At 35.3% G+C, this 19,418-nt stretch overlaps 1 protein-coding gene across 16 annotated transcripts in view; it reads right to left on the bottom strand.

Moving 5' to 3' along the window:
* LOC114343397 (F-actin-monooxygenase Mical) overlaps positions 1-19,418 on the bottom strand; it is a 228,788-nt gene that overhangs the window by 36,541 nt on the left and 172,829 nt on the right. For 14 of the 16 annotated variants that reach the window (XM_028294217.2, XM_050650929.1, XM_028294268.2 and 11 more), the window contains 4 exons: positions 18,157-18,322; positions 17,869-18,047; positions 17,149-17,202; positions 12,264-12,382 (listed from right to left, as the gene is read on the bottom strand). In XM_028294217.2, coding sequence (XP_028150018.1) covers positions 12,264-12,382; positions 17,149-17,202; positions 17,869-18,047; positions 18,157-18,322 — 518 coding nt within the window. The remainder of the gene's footprint in view (positions 1-12,263; positions 12,383-17,148; positions 17,203-17,868; positions 18,048-18,156; positions 18,323-19,418) is intronic. The other 2 variants (XM_050650933.1, XM_028294317.2) reach the window with 1 other exon arrangement.

Below are 19,418 nucleotides of genomic sequence, written 5' to 3'. Positions count from 1 at the left end.
TAGAAATGAGTATATTAGGGGAAGTCTAGGTGTGACACCAATTGATGCCAAAATGAGAGAGCATAGGTTAAGATGGTTTGGTCATGTTCAACGTCGAGACGTTAATCACGCAATACGAAGAATAGCTGAAGTGCAGATTCCTGGAAGGAGTAGGAGAGGAAAACCAAAGAAGACCTGGGGGGGGGGGGGAGACGATAAGGCAGGACATGTTGGTAAAGGGGATCGACATTGATATGACCCAAGATAGAATTGTGTGGAGAAATGCAATTAGCGAAGCCGACCCCGCATAGGGATAAGGCAAAGAGAATGATGATGATAGATGGAGAAATATTAAATCATATGAAGTTTACGGATGACGTTGTAGTAATTGCAGACAACTTACAAGACATAAGTTCAGGACGTCATCGAAAGAATCACGAGCTTAAGTGGAACTAGGCAGGGCACTTAGCACAACACAAGATGGACGATGGACAAAACGAATCATAGAATGGAGGTTCAGAAACTAAAGAGCCTATTTTGAAATACTCATATAGATATTTGTCAACATGAATTTCCAGCAAGTAATTTACAGTCTCATAAATAGTTTGAAAAAGGATGGTAAATGCTGAAATGTATATAATATAAAATTATCATCCCAAACAATGCATTTTCCTTCCTCTCATTTTTTTTTGGAGGCTGAAGCATTTGAAATGTCTTTGCCAGGGGGTTCTTCCTTTTGAACAATCTTCAGATTGACTTGGAACATATGCTTATGTATCGGTCAGTAGCAAAGAGGATTGGAAGTGTTTGTGCGCTGATGATTTCCATTATATGGTTTTTAAAATAAAGCAACGAAACAAAACTTTCAATCTTGAAGAGAAATCTATTTACAAGGGAGGGAGGAAATTTAAATAAAAAAACTATACGTATATTTTTCTATCTGATAAAATAAAGCGATAATCAAGAAAAAACTAGTTTCATTTGTATGTAATACAGCCTTCTACTACGGAAATTTGACATTCTGTGTATTTAGAAAGCCCGTAAGCCTCCAAATTTAATAAGTGCCATATAAACAAAGAAGCTGAAATATTTTTTAATTACCTCATTCTACAACAGCTCTAGGATGTCACTACTGATGGAAAAGGTAAGTGTTTCATGGTGGTAAGTGGTGTAAGATCATATTCCTCATACCCGAAGGTAACATGAAATTATAAAATAAACTTGTTCAGCGGTTTTTAGAAGAATGGTCCACCACCAATAATCTGTCCTTACTGTCTTCTGAATGTATAAATAATGACATGTTTTTCCGGTATATTACGCTTAAAATATTTAACCGCAGTGAACAACAGAAAGTATAAATATCAATGTGGATTTATAATATATAATCAAATTAAAAAACAAAGAGGGTGCAATAATAACCAATAGAATTGAGTTGTTAAAAACTGTAGAAGATTTCGATCAAGAACTATACATACAATTTTTTAAAAAGGTTGATAATGTTCATAATTATTTAAAAACTTTTATGTTGGTATATACTTCAGTGTAACCTGCTACAAATAAAACTATTAAATATTAAAATATGTTTACATTTGAATTTCTACATTTTGAATTTAAAATTTCAAGTTTTATTAGTTTATTTATTTACTCTTTTTCAAATTATACGACGTTATCCCAGAAGAATTTGTAAAGCTGGGATTGTGGCTGAATTATGAATTGTACTAAAAACTGATATTTTTGTGATTTGTTAATGTGTTTACATTACGTTAAAGATCTGCATGGATGTCCTTAGTAAAAACCATCATGGACCGACCCACTAATCGATAATTTACTTAATAATCATCTAGCTTGGAGTTCAAGATATGGCAGGGTAAGACAATCATATTTAGGCGAGAGGGCCTCTCAGGACGTCATCAAGGTAAATTGAGGACCCTAGAAGTAAAGGGGTATAAGTGACATTTTTGTAAATATTGAAATAGCTGCACCACTGAACTGTAAATATTTCATCCTATTTGGTGGTAAAGAGATCTTAACGATAAGTCTAATAGATGCTGCTTTCTAGCGCCAAGTTACTTAACCTCCAAGCCAACTAAGAGTAGGGCGTGGAAGAGAAGAGATACAAGTGCGCTTGTACCCCTGTTCCACTGTGTCAGACTGTTAGTTGAGTTTGTTATCATTTTGGATGGGTAGTGCCGGTAGTGGTATAGCTCCTCTAAAGCAATATTACTCTTTAATTAAACGTTTTACGTTTTCTTTATGTGGCACGAAGGTCAGGCGCCAAGTGGACATCAGGAAATATCACATTGTCTCATAAGCCTTCCCCCATCTATGAAATACATAACTCGATCAATGCGATACATAAAGTCGCATTTAGCGACAATTGTGGAGGCCACTACAAGAGTCATCTGACAGTCAAACTTTGGCTCTACATTGTTAGAAACACTATATTCAAACAGTAGATCATTGCTTTTTTATAAGTGGCCACTCTTATAATGAGTATGACCAAGATTTTGGTTTGATAGAGTTAGAAAAGAAAAGAACCAAAAAGGACCTGTATGTACCTCAACATTGGATGGAGCTGGTAATTTCTACAAGTAGAAAGTTCTTTACAGTGCAGATGGAAAATGACGATTTTTTAGACATTCAAATACTTGCGCCATACTTTCAAATTATGCAATGGTTACATTTTCAGCAGGACAAACCTTTAACCCTGTTTTACGAGAAAACATCTGGAGGTCGCATAGAAGAGTTTAGTGAGCTATCTATGAAACCCACTTGAGCTGACAAAAATTCTCTCCTTCTGCCAGATCTCTTGCCAGTACTGAATGACAGAAGACCGCTTATTAAGCAAGCTAAATATTCAAATCTTCAACAGTTATTCAACTACGTACCTCCAATTTACCATGTGTTTTTCACATATCTGCGACATGATGATCAACAAGCTGGAGAACTAACAAAGTCAGAAGAAGCAGAAATCGAAAATGAAGATATGGATCACCATTCACACTGATGTCAATGAATCATAAGTCAATTGTGTGTTAGTGTTATGGTAAAGAATAAATTTCTACAAAAGCTTAAAGATCTTTTTAGCTCTTTTACCTTTATGATGATGCATTTCTTAGAAGTAAAGGGGTACAAGTGCTACTTAGCAAACTAAAAATAGCTCCAAAATGAGTAAAGTTAAAGTATGATTTTCTGTTACAACTAAGAATAATAATGCCTACAGCTACTAAACCGGAGAAGAAAAACTAGCATTAAAAAATCTTGGCAATTACAGTAAAGGCTCAACTTTTAACGGCGTTTACTCAAAATTTACTTTTTGTCACTTATACCCCTTTACTTCTAGGGTCATCAATTAATGTCAAACAAACAACTCTATACTCTATAGCCTTAAAAGTTGGAACATAGAATTTAAGAAGTGTATACCAATTAGGCAAACTGGATAGCGCTGGCTCGGAAATGTGCAGCATGAAGATTAACATACTGGGGCTTAGAGGTATACAATGGTCTGAATCAGAAAAATGTAACATCAGAAATTAAACAATGTATTATTTCCGCTAACAACAACTTCAATCACAGGCAGAGAGTTGGCATTACAGTTGATATGAAGTTTCAAAAAGCTGTTTGTAACTTTGTTCCCTACAATGGTCTCCTGTCTCTAAACTTTCATTTAAAGCATAAAATAAATATAATCCAAGTATCTGCACCCACTGCAGACAAGGATGAAGTCATCATAGATGCCTTCTGTGAACAAATTGGCAATGCCATAAAGGTAACTAAAAAAACATGATAAAAATATTAAAATGGGCGATTTAAACGCTACACTGGGCCAAGTAGAAGTGGACAAGTAAACAGGCTTTAAATACAATTTTAAAAAGTAAAATCAATTATTTAGAGAGCTTGGGGAATTGTTTAAAAGGGCTATAAATCTGTAAGTCCATCACAGTTTCTTTTTCATTGAGCCCTAAAGCAGCCCTACACCATAATACCGGATTTACACTCAGTCCTGTTGGACAGGGAAGTGGGCAGCGTGAATGTGTAAATAGCTCACTCGCGCTGCTGCTGCTCATGGTACTGCTATTGCACGGCGCTCCCCAAAAAGTCGGTTTTCGTTATGGAAGTCAAAGTACTGGCAGTGCGAGCGCGAGTGAGTATTCACATTCAACTACTCTCTCTCTCACTTGCCGCCAGCAAAGCGAAAAGTGAGTAAGTGAGCAAGACGATGCTGTCGTCACATTCCATTCTCGAGAGTCGTTCGGTAAATGAGTTGTGAGGACATTGGCGAGGAACTGATGTGAACACCTCACTCGCGTCGATATCGTATTTCGGGCAATATTTCCGACAGCAGCAGTGGCAATGGCTGAGTATAAATCCGGCATAACAAACAATTAATGTTCTTATATCTGGCATGGTATAGATAAATTTACTTGTTTTAAAATTCAAATAAGGACTGACGTCTAATGCTAAGCGTATAAAGCACTCCTAGAAGAGATAAAACTGTAAAAGCTATTAACTAATCCAGAAGAACTCAAATAAATTTAAGATTGGTTTTTAGTACAGTGCATAATAATGCTGCCCAAAACTAGACAGACTCATATATAACAGACGTTTTTAAAGTTTTTCAATTAAAAATCTTTTAAAAATATTTAATTTACAAATATTTTTATTAGGTTGAAAAACTTAGTCTTTTATTTAGCAGATGCCGCTAGGCACCTACTACCATCTCGTCAGTTGCGGTGGGAGATGGATATGTCGAAGATTTTTACCTGATCCAGAGAAAAGCAGCCTATGCAGGCTCTTATGAACCTCTAACAAGAGGTGAAATCGTCGATAAGAATGCTGGCTGCACTCTCTGATCTGAGTAAAAGTTAAGACATTTTTGGTTTCGCACCGCAACTGAATGAATAAAAATGGTATACATTTTTATTTTCATATATAACAAACTCATATAATGGTTGTAGACAACCATTCTGTTGCTAAATGTATTTACCCAAATTTCCCAAAGCATTGCAATTTTGGACATACATACTTTCAGTAGCACAAGATGACAATATATTTCAAATAAATTTTTTTTCTAATATTTAGTACACCTGGCTTTACATCCTAACCTAATTTTTTTAATAGAGTTTGTATATTTAGTTCAGCAAAATAGTTTAATCCAAACTATGTTTAAAAGGATATGCCTACGTGTACATAAATATAAGAAAATTCTTGAAACGTTATGAAAAGCTGTGTTAATTCTTTTAGAGGCACAAAAACTAAAAAACAATATTCACATATTTAACAATCACAGCGAAAACCTAAAATGAGTTCGTAAGGTTTCAAAACTATCACAAAAACTTTTTGGTACCTCAATTAAGGAACCTTAAAAATGTTTACTATGTAAATAAGAAACTTAGGTGTTAAATAAAATACAAGAGATCGCAAAAATAATTAAATGCCGGAGATGTTAAAAATATTGGGCCGAACTGAGTATTTACAGATTTATAATAAAGTCGTTGATTTTGTAGATTTTATTTATAAATTCGAGATAGTAATTATTAGCGAAAATCAATGTTGATTAAACCTATAGGATTAAGATTAATCAATTAGGCATAGTGTATTGTACGTAAATGGTATATGCGGCAACACGGCAAAATACACTAGCAGCCATGTTTAGGAAATAAGCAAAAACATCCTGTTTAGGAATATTAACCGACTAGGTATTTGACAATTTTTTTACGTAGTATAGAAGCTTCCAGGACAAAAACCTATACTTTGCAGAAGTGAATAGGCAGTGTAATGTAGTGGGTCCAACGTGGCAAAAATTTAAGAGCGATAGTCTGAAAATACTAATCTACAGGTTTAACATAAGAGCAAAAGAATTTAATATGAAAATTTTATCTCAGAAAACTAAATCAATAGTAATCAGCAAAAAATCAAGAAATAAGATAGCATCAATATTGAACAAGTAATGGACATAAACTACTTTGGAATTACATTGTCAAGTTACGGAGACCTGGACAAAGAAGTGAGAAATCAAGTACAAAAAGCAAATAGACTGACAGGATGCCTTAATAATTCTATATGGTGCAATCGACATATTAACACTGAGATGAAGTCAATAATTTATAAAGCCAGTATAAGACCAATGACATATGCATTAAGGCTGTATGACACTATGCATTTTCTTGTATTGGCTGTGAGTTTCGACGGTAGCGCTCTCTCGCGGTTTGAAACTTATACTTTTCTGATAAAATTGGTGTATGTGAAATATACAAAACGAGAAAAATAGATATTTATCTAGAATAACACAAATTATGAACTGAAATATTATTGTATCCTGATTACTGAACGAATACACAGAAGACCAAGGGGAAGAGGTGGATATACGAAGTGAGAACCGAAGCTAAAGAGATATTGAGGATGGACAACTAGAGGAGAGTAGCCAGGGACAGAGATACTTGGAGGCGGATGCTGGAGGATTCCAGGGCCCGACTTGGGCTGTAGCGCCATAGGAGAGAGGAGAGTATAGTATAGCCAGAGGAGAGTATAGCAATAAGATGTATTGGACTACCGCGCAGTATAATTTTGTTTTAAATTCTTTAGTTTTTACTGGCATACGAACATAGAAAGGGTGTATTTTGTGATCTGTAATTGTTAATAATTAAAAATCACAAACTTATTCACTGCCAAAAGGGTATAAGTTTTTGTCTTAAAAAGTATAGTCGGGGAGATAGAAGCGGATTTGTGCGTGATAAGTAATATGGAAAAACTATACGGGGATATGTTGAATTAGTTGTGTACATGACTTTCCCCAACGGCCGGAAACCAGAGTGGGGGACGAGGGTAGTTATAAGAGGTCAAAGTCGCGGTTTTTATTATTTTTTTTGTGACGCTCATGATCGAGATAGTGCACCAAAATTTGGGAATAAGTAGGTCATGACGTAATTAAGTAAAATCTCTAGGAGCGGAACGCTGCGTGGCCGACAAAGGGGTGGGGGTAGGGGTGAATATAAAAAATACAAAGGGTTTTTTTTACGACGTTCGTGATTGAGATAGTGAACCGAAATTTTGGAATAAGTAGATCATGACATAACTAAGTAAAATTCCCAGAGCAGAAAACCAGAGTGGGGGACGAGGGTAGTTATAAGGGGTCAAAGTGGCGGTTTTTATTATTTTTTTTGTGACGCTCATGATCGAGATAGTGCAAAAAAATTTGGTAATAAGTAGGTCATGACGTAACTAAGTAAAATCTCCAGGGGCGAACACTGCGTAGCCGACAAAGGGGTGGGAGCAGGGGTGAATATAACAAATATAAGGGATTTTTTGTGACGTTCGTGATCGAGATAGTGAACAGAAATTTGAGAGGTAAGTAGATCATGACGTAACTAAGCATAATCTCCAGGGGCGGAAATCAGAGTTGCGTATGAGGGTAGTTTTAAGGGGTCAAAGTCGCAGTTTGTATTATTTATTTTGTGGCGCAGCACAATATTTGTCCCCCACGCAGCGTTCCGCCCCTGGAGATTTTACTTAGTCATGTGATGATCTACTTATTCCCAAATTTTGGTGCACTATCTCAATCACGAACGGCAAAAAAACCCTTATATTTTTACACTCACCCCTGCCTACCACCCCTTTGTACCCCAAGCAGCGTTCTGCCCCTAGAGATTTTACTTGGTTACGTTATGACCTACTTATTCCAAAATTTTGGTGCACTATCTTCATCATGCGAGTCACAAAAAAATAATTAAAACCGCGACTTTTACCCTTATAACTACCCTCGTCCCCCACTCTGGTTTCCGCCTCTAGGGATTTTACTTAGTTATGTCATGGTCTACTTACTTATTCCCAAATTTTGGTGCTCTATCTCAATCACGAACGTCGCAAAAAACCCCTTATATTTTTTATATTCACCCCTGCCCCCACCCCTTTGACGGCCACGCAGCGTTCCACCCCTGGATATTTTACTTAGTTACGTCATGACCTACTTATTCCCAAATTTTGGTGCACGATCTTGATCATGAGCGTCACAAAAAAAAATAATAAAAACCGCCACTTTGACCCCTTATAACTACCCTCGTCCCCCACTCTGGTTTCCGCCTCTAGGGATTTTACTTAGTTATGTCATGGTCTAGTTATTCCCAAATTTTGGTGCTCTATCTCAATCACGAACGTCGCAAAAAAAACCCTTTTTTTTTATATTCACCCTGCCCCACCCCTTTGACGGCCACGCAGCGTTCCACCCCTGGATATTTTACTTACTTACGTCATGACCTACTTATTCCCAAATTTTGGTGCACTATCTTGATCATGAGCGTCACAAAAATAAAAGAATAAAAACCGCCACTTTGACCCCTAATAACTACCCTCGTCCCCCACTCTGGTTTCCGGCTCTGGGGATTTTACTTAGTTATGTCATGGTCTACTTATTCCCAAATTTTGGTGCTCTATCTCAATCACGAACGTCGCAAAAATACCTTATATTTTTTATATTCACCCCTACCCCCACCCCTTTGTCGGCCAGCAGCGTTCCGCCCCCAGAGATTTTACTTAGTTACGTCATGACCTACTTATTCCCAAATTTTGGTGCACTATCTCGATCATGAGCGTCACAAAAAAAAATAATAAAAACCGCGACTTTGACCCCTTATAACTACCCTCGTCCCCCACTCTGGTTTCCGGCCGTTGGGGAAAGTCATGTACACAACTAATTCCACATATCCCCGTATAATTTTTCCATATTACTTATCACGCACAAAATCCGCTCCCAGCTCTTAGACTAGTAGGCCCAGGGTACTTAAAAAAACTTACTAAATTCCCGACCGGGTTAGCCACCCCGGGAAAAAGCTTATTTCTTTGTACTGATTAGATATACATAATAGTTTTCTGATAGTTTAGCAAAAGCCCCGTTTCACACACTAAGAATTTGAACGTGCGATGGCTTGAACGCACGATAATATTCCAATAGTGGCTCGAGCAATCATATGGAACCTTTCTCACTTCCGCCGAACATTCCGCCACAACCTTCCGAACATTCCAACCGCCGTGTAATGAGAAAGGTACCATAGGATTGTTCGAGCCACTATTTGAATGGCATCATCCGTTCCAACCATCGTACGTTCAAATTATTAGCGTGTGAAACGAGGATTACAAAACTCTTTCCGACTAATCACAACCACGAATCTGTATGTACAGAGGACGATTCAAACCTTAGAAGGTACGTTAAAACAACACTCACGTTAGCAATGGATTAGATTGCAGAACATCAAAAACTCGGATCAGTCCACTCTATAATTACCTTATTTACCATTGCTTTAACGTGATTGTTGACCAATGACACCAAATCATCATCAAAACTATAAATTTCTGCACGAAGTAACAGTGGACGAATGCATTTTATAACTAAACTGAAGCTTAAAAACAAGTATTAAAATTTCAAAGCAAGCAACAACACACGTAGATCTTCACTCCGATTCAAACGCAGAATATTTCTACCCGTACAAATACTACAAATATTATTTAAAAAAAAAATGTTTTTATTGTATACAACAGTTGTCACTGTCAGAGTCTTTGTTTTTAGACTTGCCGTAGCTTTTTGACGAACTCGACAAACTAGAATCCGGTGACACCGACGGAGAAATGTTCGTGAGGTTGACTTTTTGAACGGAAGGAAGTGAGTATGTTGATACTACTTCCTTCTTAACATCCTCTTTTTCAAACCCGTCGCTATAGTTCTTTCTGGAAGGTTGGGGCGAATTTACAGATTTTTTCCTTCTACGAGGAGCTAGTGGTGCCACATTTAAATTCTCTTCCTTTTTTTCTTTGGATTTTTGCCTCATCGGCTTTTGTGGAGGAATCAAATCTTCTTCTACATCTTCCACTTTTTTATTTTTATTTACAGTTGCGTACAAACTTTCTATATCGACATTTTTATCAGGTACTTTGGTACTTTGATTGGTAAAATCTTTGGTACTTTCTTTGGTAAAATCTTTGTTACTAGTGGAGATATTATCGTCCATCAGAGATGTATCTGTGGACTCTACAGCTTTGGCAAACCTGAGGGGAGCAAATTCGTCAATAGACAATGAAAGAGAATCATCTTCATAACTATATGATTGAGGTTCTTTATTATCCAGATCTTCCGTACTTTCTGGATTGATTCTATTACTAAAATTCGTACTGAGATCTTCTAAGGATTTTGCTAAACTATCCAATGGGTGTTTTGTCGTTTCACAAACATTTTCATTATTTGCAACCACATCCTTATCACATTTATTAAAATTATCCATTTGTTCTAAAGATGCTCGATTAGCTGCATTTTTATCATCCTGAATTTGTTGTAAACGAGATTCCAGAGCACTTGTAAAAGATAAATCATCTTCTAAAGTTTGTGAGTGAGTATTTGCATCAATTTTATCTTGAGTTAGTTTTAAACGACAGTCCACATTATTTGTGGCAGATCCATCATCTTCCATAGTCTGCGAATGTGTATTTACATCTGTATCACTTTGATTTGGTTGTAAACGGTATTCCAGAGTGCTTGTGAAAGACGCATCAGCATCTAAAGGTTGTGAATGCGAGTGTGGTGTTTCAGGATAAACTTGGTTCTCCTTCAAATCCATTTCAGGAGATTGTGGATAGACTATCGAAGATACAGATATATTCGCCTTCCAATCATTATCTTTAGGTTGATTAGAGTTGTTCATTTGAGGTGCACCCTCATATCTGTCTCCGATACTCAAGAGAGTGTCCTGGACAAATTTTTCTAAATCGTCAAAACAATAACTTGAGATCGATTCTTGTTTTTTGACCGGCAATTTAATGGGAGGTTTAGCTTTATTCGTGCTAACTTTTTTGTTTGCAAATGTATTATTAGTGCTAACTTCTTTGTTTGCAGATGTATTATTAGAGCTACCTTCATTGTTTTCAAATTTATTTATGGCGCTTTTAACACATTTTGGCTTTGGCTTAAATGGGTTTGCTTTTAAAAGATTATAATCTTTTGGGTATTTATCAGTGTTTTCAGTAACTGGTTTGGTGACACTTTTTTCCGGGCTTGTCTCAAACTTCTGCAGGATTCTCTTGATATTTACCTTCTCAACAGCATCCAAATCGACTGACGATCGAGCTACTACAGTAGGTTTTTTAAAACGAATTTCTGTTCTGGACCTTTTCAAGCCATACAAGGGCTTATTATCCGTGTAATCATTATCTACGGTATTTTGTCGTGGTACTTTACCCAATACCTGATCCTCGAAGAATGATATGTTATTTTTGGGTATTTTACTAACGATATTTTGTGATAACTGAGGGGTTTTCAAGAACTTTTCCAGGTTACTATATTTAACATCACTAGCTGATCTACATACTTTACGTTCAGGAGTATCGTGATCTAAACCATCCATCCAGTTTAACAGATCGTCTATCTTTTCTCCGGGCTCCGCTTCAAAAGATTCTTCGATATTCAGATTACTTTCCAACTCGAGATCTTTAAGTAGATCCTCGATACTGCTAGATACCTTCTCTTCCTCTTTGTCTTCGTCGCTAAACTGCTCCGGTTCCACATCGATTTTAAATTTATTTGGATCTATTGGTTTCTTCAATTCGTCTTCGTTTGCTAACAGATTTTCGATGTAATCATCGATGTTATTGAGATCATCATCTGCAGGTTCAAAATTGAAGTTTTTGATACTTTCTAGCTCTGTTGATGTTTCTGGTAAGCTATGTTGCTTTACTAAAGGTTTATTAAGAATGTTTGGTTTTTTAATGGGAGGTTTTTTTAGATCGTCGGGTTTAGCAACTGTATCCGACCTCTGTACGGTTTTCCTGGGTGGCAATTTTTTATTGGTAGCTCCAAAATACTTTTCTTTGTCAAGTAAAGCCGTGTTTACCGCCACTTTAGGTTTAACCATTTCTTTGGGTATTGATATCTTGCTGGGAGTTCTCTTAATGACCAACAAAGGTTCCGGTTCTTGATCTTGGAATTTGGGCACGAATTCCGGACCATACGTCTTCCTGTCTTTCATAGGAACTATAAAGTTTCTGATGATTTTCTTCGGTATAGCCGAAGTGTCAGGGCTATCGGAGGAGCCTGAAGCGTTACCGGGTTTCGTGATTTGCAATTTTCCTACCACTACGTTACTTTCGTCGATTTTGTTCATGTTGAGATCGAAATCTCCCGAGTCTGCGCTGTTGTATTCGCCCGAATTCACGGAAATATTGTCCGAGGACCTATTTAAGTTAAAGATATCGCGATTGGAAACTACGTCGGGGATGTTTACATATAGATTTAAAGTTGATTTCACCTCGGTATCGGTGCCGGTGTCTGTATGGACGATGGGCGGTTCGACGCAAACTTCTCGTTTCCGAAGTTCACGGGCTCTGATATCTTCTTCTCCCTCCGTGGCGGTGTCTGATTCTTCACCTAAAACAACACGCAGCAATTATTATACATATATTGGCCCAGTAAATGAACGGGAAATACGGCGATACCGTGTAATTTTCAGGGTCAACTCCGAATTGCATGAAAATTTGGGTTTAGGTTCTACTTACCCTCCACTTCAAAGTTGAATTTGTGCCGTTGGTTGCTTTTACTTGGGGAGTGACAGTCACCCCTTCTCGGGGGTGAAAAAAAATACGTTCTAGATAAGACCGGAAATGGATAAATTGGCTGATTTTAAGCAACTTTTAATCTATAGAGTTTTTTATTTAAGTCAATAATTTTCCAGTTATTTGCGATTAAAAATGTTTATTTTTCGACAAAAAAACTACGTTTTCAGACGGCTTTTCGCAAATAACTCAAAAAGTAAATATTTGATCGAAAAAAATATTCCGAGCAAAAATGTAGCTTATAATAAACCGAAACAAATAGTATATCAGTAAAGTCTATCAATCGAGTAAAAACAAAGTTGTAGCTCATGGAAAACACGTTCTTATTCGTCTCATTTTAAATCGAATATTTCAAGGTGAAATCACCGAAAAATTAAGCACTTTTCGGGAAAAACCCATTCAAACTTTTTTAAAGTGTTTATAAAAAGCTTTATTTTAATTGTTTCTGTAAGTGTAAACACAAGTTTCTAGCATTAAAAATAAGCGAGTTACGCTCAAAATAAAGTTTGCCCTCATTTTTTTGGTGAAAAAATTATGAAAATCTCCCCGCGTTTAGTTTCCCAAATGAAATTAGTCGTTACCGCTTTACAAACAATTTACGTACTTATCTATTTTTGAAGTTACACTTCTTTAGGCGCGATTTCATTGAGGGCGAAATTTTATTAATCTGCGCGCATGCGCACACCGACAGTATGGTATTAGTCGTTATATGGGCTCTGATTGGGTGTTGAAATGATCTGTCAATAATTGTTCAATATCGAGGTTATCGGTAAACAAAAATATTGTATATATTAGTTTTTATTGTTGTGAGGACAGAAATAAAATCAAATTTATAATTATAGTGACTTTTTAAATAGTTTTGAAAAGCCGCAGGTACGTAATTCTAAATGTTTCAGTTGTATTCCAATAAAAAATTATCTTCATACCTATCTATTTGGAAAATTTAAAAAAAATAATGTAGTTACCTATTAGTAGGCAATGCTTTAATTTACATAATCTGATTACGAACAAACTTTCTACAAATCTTCATCCAATATATCGTTTTCGTACTCTATATTTTGTTGTATTTTAATTCGACAAAAATCAAACTAATAATTTAATTAAATTCATATAAATAAACAAAATGTCAAAAAGTTTATGGTGTAAATGTTTAGTTTGTGTATATTCCCACATGACGTATACGCGAATGTGGTGCAGTGGGAACTCGCTTCGACTTTCGTACGGCGCGTTAGACGTGAAGTGGGTTCAAGCCCCAAGCAAGTTGTTATTTTTTTATTTTTTTTTATAGATTTTATGATTGTAAGTATATTATTATATAATTTTTTTCAGAAAATACGTATTTAATTAAAATTTTTGGCAACAATTATTGTGCAGAATTCATTTGTGGCATTTTTCAATGTGTTTGTGTGTGTTTTATTCTTTTAATTTTTGGTATTGTTTTAATAAAAATTTTTGGAAAGTAGTAGAGAAACTGTTTAAAGTATATTGATTTCGTTGAAATCATATAATAGAAGTATAACTTCTTACGTGCGTACAAAATACACACATTCTTTTTTTTATATGATCTGTCGGTCTCACTGGTTTAAAGTGCTTATTTTTAAAAGAGTTATAGTTGAAAAAGCTTGAATGGGTCACTAATCACGAGTGTATACAAATTTTGAACAGCCATATCTTAACCAATTTCTGTCTTACGGAAAAACAAAATGAAACAAACATATTTATAATAGCAAAACCTACATTTATTTACTCGTTAAGATTTTTCTTATCACTAATACTTTTTAAGTTATTTTGAAAAAAGGAAATTTTTCAAAAATTTTTAGAAATTTTTTTTTACTATAAAATCAATTTTTTTCAAAAATAAGCACTTCAAACCAATAAAACTTACAGATCATATAAACAATCCACATAGAGTTAAAATAAATGGTAAAGCGGTAACGATTAATTATATTTAGGGTGCTAAATAGAGGCAGGTTTTCACGATTTTTTTACCCAAAAATTGGGCCAACTTTTTTTTAGATACTTTAAAAATGTTAATAAGCTTTTCCCGAAAAGTGCTTGATTTTTTGGTGATTTCGCGTTGAATTATTAGATTTGGAATTAGACGAATAAGAACGAATTTTTCATGAGCTACAACTTTGCTTTTACTGAATGTATAGACTTTACTGATACACCATTTTTTTCGATTTTTTATAAGCTACACTTTTGCTGGGAATATTTTTTTCGATAAAAATTTTTACTTTTTGAGTTATTTGCGAAAAACAGTCTAAAAACGTAGTTTTTTGGTCGAAAAATCAACATTTTCAATCGCGAATAACTTGAAAAGTATTGACTTACGTAAAAAACTTTATAGAACAAAAGGTGCTTATAATCTGTCAATTTATCCATTTCCGGGCTTATTTTAAACAAGCGTTTTTCACCCCCCGAGTAGGGGTGACTGTCACCCCCCAAGTAAAAGCAACCAACGGCACAATTTCAACTTTGAAGTGGAGGGTAAGTAGAACTTAAATCCAAATTTTCATGCAATTCGGAGTTGCCCCTGAAAATTACACTCCAAAACGGTCATTTATTGGGCTATATTTAGACATGTGTAGGATGTTTTATCAATTTGCAGCTGTTTTGGATAATCGTTAGAAACTCGACAGCCAATATTAGTAAAACATTATTATTTGTTTTCAACTAAACACTGATGTGTTTTGTATACACTTATGACAAATAAATGAATTGAAAAGAAAAGTGTATATTTTAAGAGTGTGTAAACTATTTAAGTCCTAGCTGAACGCTTTCGGCTAGCCATTTTCAGAGCTATGTCAATTTTCTTAACACAACATAGGATATGAAGAGGAAAAATAGAATAATCTAATCGAATAGATATTGGCAAAACAGGAAATGGCAGTAAAATACAAAAATGCTATAGGCAGATGACCTAAAAAATTCTCAATACCGAGATGAATGTAATAAGAAACGCAGAAGATTGGACGAAATTAGGGGAGGCTTATGCCCAAAATTGGGGAAAGGAAGCGAGGCAAAACTCAAGTAAGTTTTTCTTTCTCTAATAATTAGATAAGCAATGATGTGCTCATTAGAGGTATAGAGAAATCAATTTGTTAGAGAAAGAAGTACCATTTAGATCATACATGTCACATGTTTAAGAATGAGAAGGATATATTTATATGCAGTGAATGGTCAGAAATTTCTTTATGTTGACGTCATACAAATTCGCCATACACAAGGTGTAGTCAGAACTTATATCGAACATTCATTACAGAATTTTGAGGATTGTGTGTGTGACAGCGATGGGATTGTTTGCCATTTTTAATTTGACATATAGAATCTATAATAGTGACTGTCATAGTTCAACTATTATCCTCTAGTCGGTCACAACCATTTTTAATCTAAAATTAGTTTACAATTTGACATATATTTTGGGGAATGGATTTTGTGGCCGCAGTCATATAAACCCAGTGATATGGGAGAGAGGGGATATGACATAAGGGATGATTTTGTATTTACTAAATGGGACCACTTGATTTGACACTTTTGTGCTACATCCAATATGGCGACGGGTAGGTTTTTATACGTTATATATGGAATATGTTAATAATTTGTTATTAAAATTATTAATTACTCATATATTTATATAATACAATTTTATAATTATATATTTTATACAGAGCAGAATATACTACCAAAGACTTGTTCCGCCATATTGGATGGAGCGTTTTTGCGAGCGAAACCGAGCCCATCTACTTCACCGTATGCCGCATCCCCTCCCTCCCGCATCACTGTATAAACCCAAACAAACAACAAAAACAATCTGACATAGAACGTGACATAAATATGCAACATGTATGTGACATTTGACATAAAACGTGACATTTATGACATTTGACATAGAACGTGGTGACATTTTTACCTACAGCGTGTCATTAAATCTTTGGTAAGTCTAGTAGTAGTAGTAGTAAATTTAGTAGTAAACTGTGTACTATAGTAAGACTGAAAAATAACAAAACAACATTGATGAAAACTAAAAATAAAACAATTTTATCATACCTTGTCACTTGGTACTTTTTAAATGAAAATTGGACGTAATAATACCGAATGTTTCATTCTATCTTTAAATGACGTTTGGACACAATCGGCAGCACAGAAAACTTAAAATTTTTTAAATTGTATATTTACATCTCTCTTGACATAACAGTGGCAGGCAAACAGTGGATTAGATTTGCACATGATAGAGAAAGATGGCAATTGAAGAGGCCTACATTCACATGTGGGCGGAAAATGGTTGACGAAGAAGAAGAGGGATATTTGTATATATGACACGAACTGACTCTTCTAAAATGTATTATTCTGCATTTAGAATAAAATAAAGTACAGACAAAACAGATCCAAACGTAAATTTTACTTAACTGACAAAAATTAAACCGCCAGTATTGCCATACTTATCGAAAATGTATTCTCTTCAAACATATGTTTTTTCAAGTCTGAAACATTCGGTATATTTTATTACAAAATACAAACACTGACTTCAACAAATTGACGTAAAAAATCAACATCACAATTTTTTGTAGTAATACATACACCTCAGAAATCTTAACCTCATAAAGCGTGTGAGTGACATCAGTTTCTTGACGACTGTCAAATAAAAAGTTTATTTTAGCATATTATCATGTACTCTTAAGATTTATCTATTATAACTTTATTAACTATTAATAGTTACATAAATCCCAAACTTTTCAGTTGCTCATCATTTAGTAATTCAACGGCAATTTTCCATGGTTATGTTGACTTTGGAGGCCGCTATAGTCTGTGACTTATTTGTATAGAGACTTAAAAAACCCCTTAAGAAAAAATCTAACGGAGTTAAATCGGTCGATCTCGGTGGCCAGTTCTAATTATTTGAACGTGAGATGACCGTACTCTCAAATATTAGATTTGTCGAAGAGTCCATTCATTTAAAAATGAGCCTCGCCGCTGAAGATGATTTTTCGATGAAGATTAGGATCAGTTTCCAGTTGCTCCAGAGCCCATTCAGCGTCGCTTTCAATAGTCGTTTACCTTTAGCTCCTCAAAAGGCCCAAGTAACGACACAAAATTCGTAACGATGAATTTAGAAGAGAAACTAATTATAATGCCATAAACTTTCATATCAAACAGTATACAATAAAGTATTTATCTACAGTCCCATATTCTGACTATTTACTATTTTTTAACCTTATCTTGCTCTAGACTTTTACGAAAGATACGTATGTATGGGTAAAGGGCATACCTGTCACATCGTATATAAATTATTTTACTTACCGTCTGAACTGTCATAATAACTCGATTGATCACTACTGCTGTATTCATCCGAATGCGAATTTCGTTTTTTTCTCGAATAACTATTCTTCCATCGCTCAGCCCATTTCAAAGTACCTTCTTTTGTAACAGGTTCTTCTAAAGCATCATCGTAGGCACCTTCATCATCACTGTCAGGGTCACTAAAATGTAATATTTGATTTTTGAAATTTTAAAGAGATTTTTGTGTAGTAATTAATGGATACACAATAGTGGATAATGGATTAATGGATAGATGGATTCATTGTTTACCTGAAACTAGAGGAAGCTTCATCACTATCTTCCATTTCCGCACAAGAAGCACCAAAGTTTTTATCAGTCCATTCGTCTTCGTCAATTTGATTAAGAGAGTCTTCTTGATCTGATGAAACATGGCCAGAAGACAAGTTAGAAAATTCAATTCGTTCTGGTGTTTGCACTAAAACAAAATATTCGTTTTAAATAATAATAAATGTCGTATAAGAAAATCTTTACTACAATCAGACCGCTTGTATTAAGGTGGATCAAGAAGTTTCAGCTGAAGTTTCTATTAATTGTGGTGTCAGACAGGGATGTGTTATGTCACCGACATTATTTAATGCCTACACCGAACCAATTTTTGAGAAAGCGTTAAATAATTGTCGCGAAGGTGTTAAAATCGGTGGTGAAATTATTAATCCAATCAGATACGAATTGACACCGCCTTAATGGCAGATAGTCTAGTCTAGAGTCTAGAAGACCTTAAAACCCTGTTGAATTCTGTAAACAACGAATGTACTGCAAAGAGCTTAACAATCAATGCAAAGAAATCAAAATGGATGGTTGTCGGAAAAATTAATATCGAAGACTCAGTATGTACATTAAAATTAGATGACAAAATCCTGGAAAGAGTCGATCACTTTAGATATCTGGGTAGCTGAATTGACTGCTGGGTTGAAATCTGGGTTTAAAGAGGGCATTTTGACCAGAATAGAACTTGCATGAAAAAGCATTATTAGATGGTGTTCGGTATTCTGCAGTAGAAGTCTGTCATTGTCCACACGTCTAAGAGTATTGAAGCGCTACATCGTGCTACATCTGGTCCATTTTGATCTATGTATGTGAAACCTGGACAACGGAAATAAAAAATCTTAACAAATTAGAAGCGTTCGAGTTGTGTTGTTACCGTCGCATGCTCAGAATCCCGTGGACAGCACACATATCTAACGAAGGTGTGCTAGATACCATGCACAAAGAGCGATAATAGATCAACATCATAAAAATACACATACTACCAACGTGAAAAGAGACTTAAGGGCATTAAAACAAATGAACAGAACGAACTCCGAATATTCAGCAAGAATACTTATTTTTGAAATCACACATGCGCTGAAAGAAATGAAATCAGGTAAAGCACCTGGGTTTGATGGTATCCATCCAGAGTTCTTCATACACAGTGGTACATACACGAAACAGTGGCTTGCAATGTTCTTTAATGATATATTTCAGTCAGGTAACATTCCTCTCTCACTTTAGCGAACAAAGATAATTGCAAT

The sequence above is a fragment of the Diabrotica virgifera genome, chromosome 5 (assembly GCF_917563875.1).
Source record: "Diabrotica virgifera virgifera chromosome 5, PGI_DIABVI_V3a".
Taxonomy (NCBI): domain Eukaryota; kingdom Metazoa; phylum Arthropoda; class Insecta; order Coleoptera; family Chrysomelidae; genus Diabrotica; species Diabrotica virgifera.
This window is presented reverse-complemented; position numbering and strand designations above follow the sequence as displayed.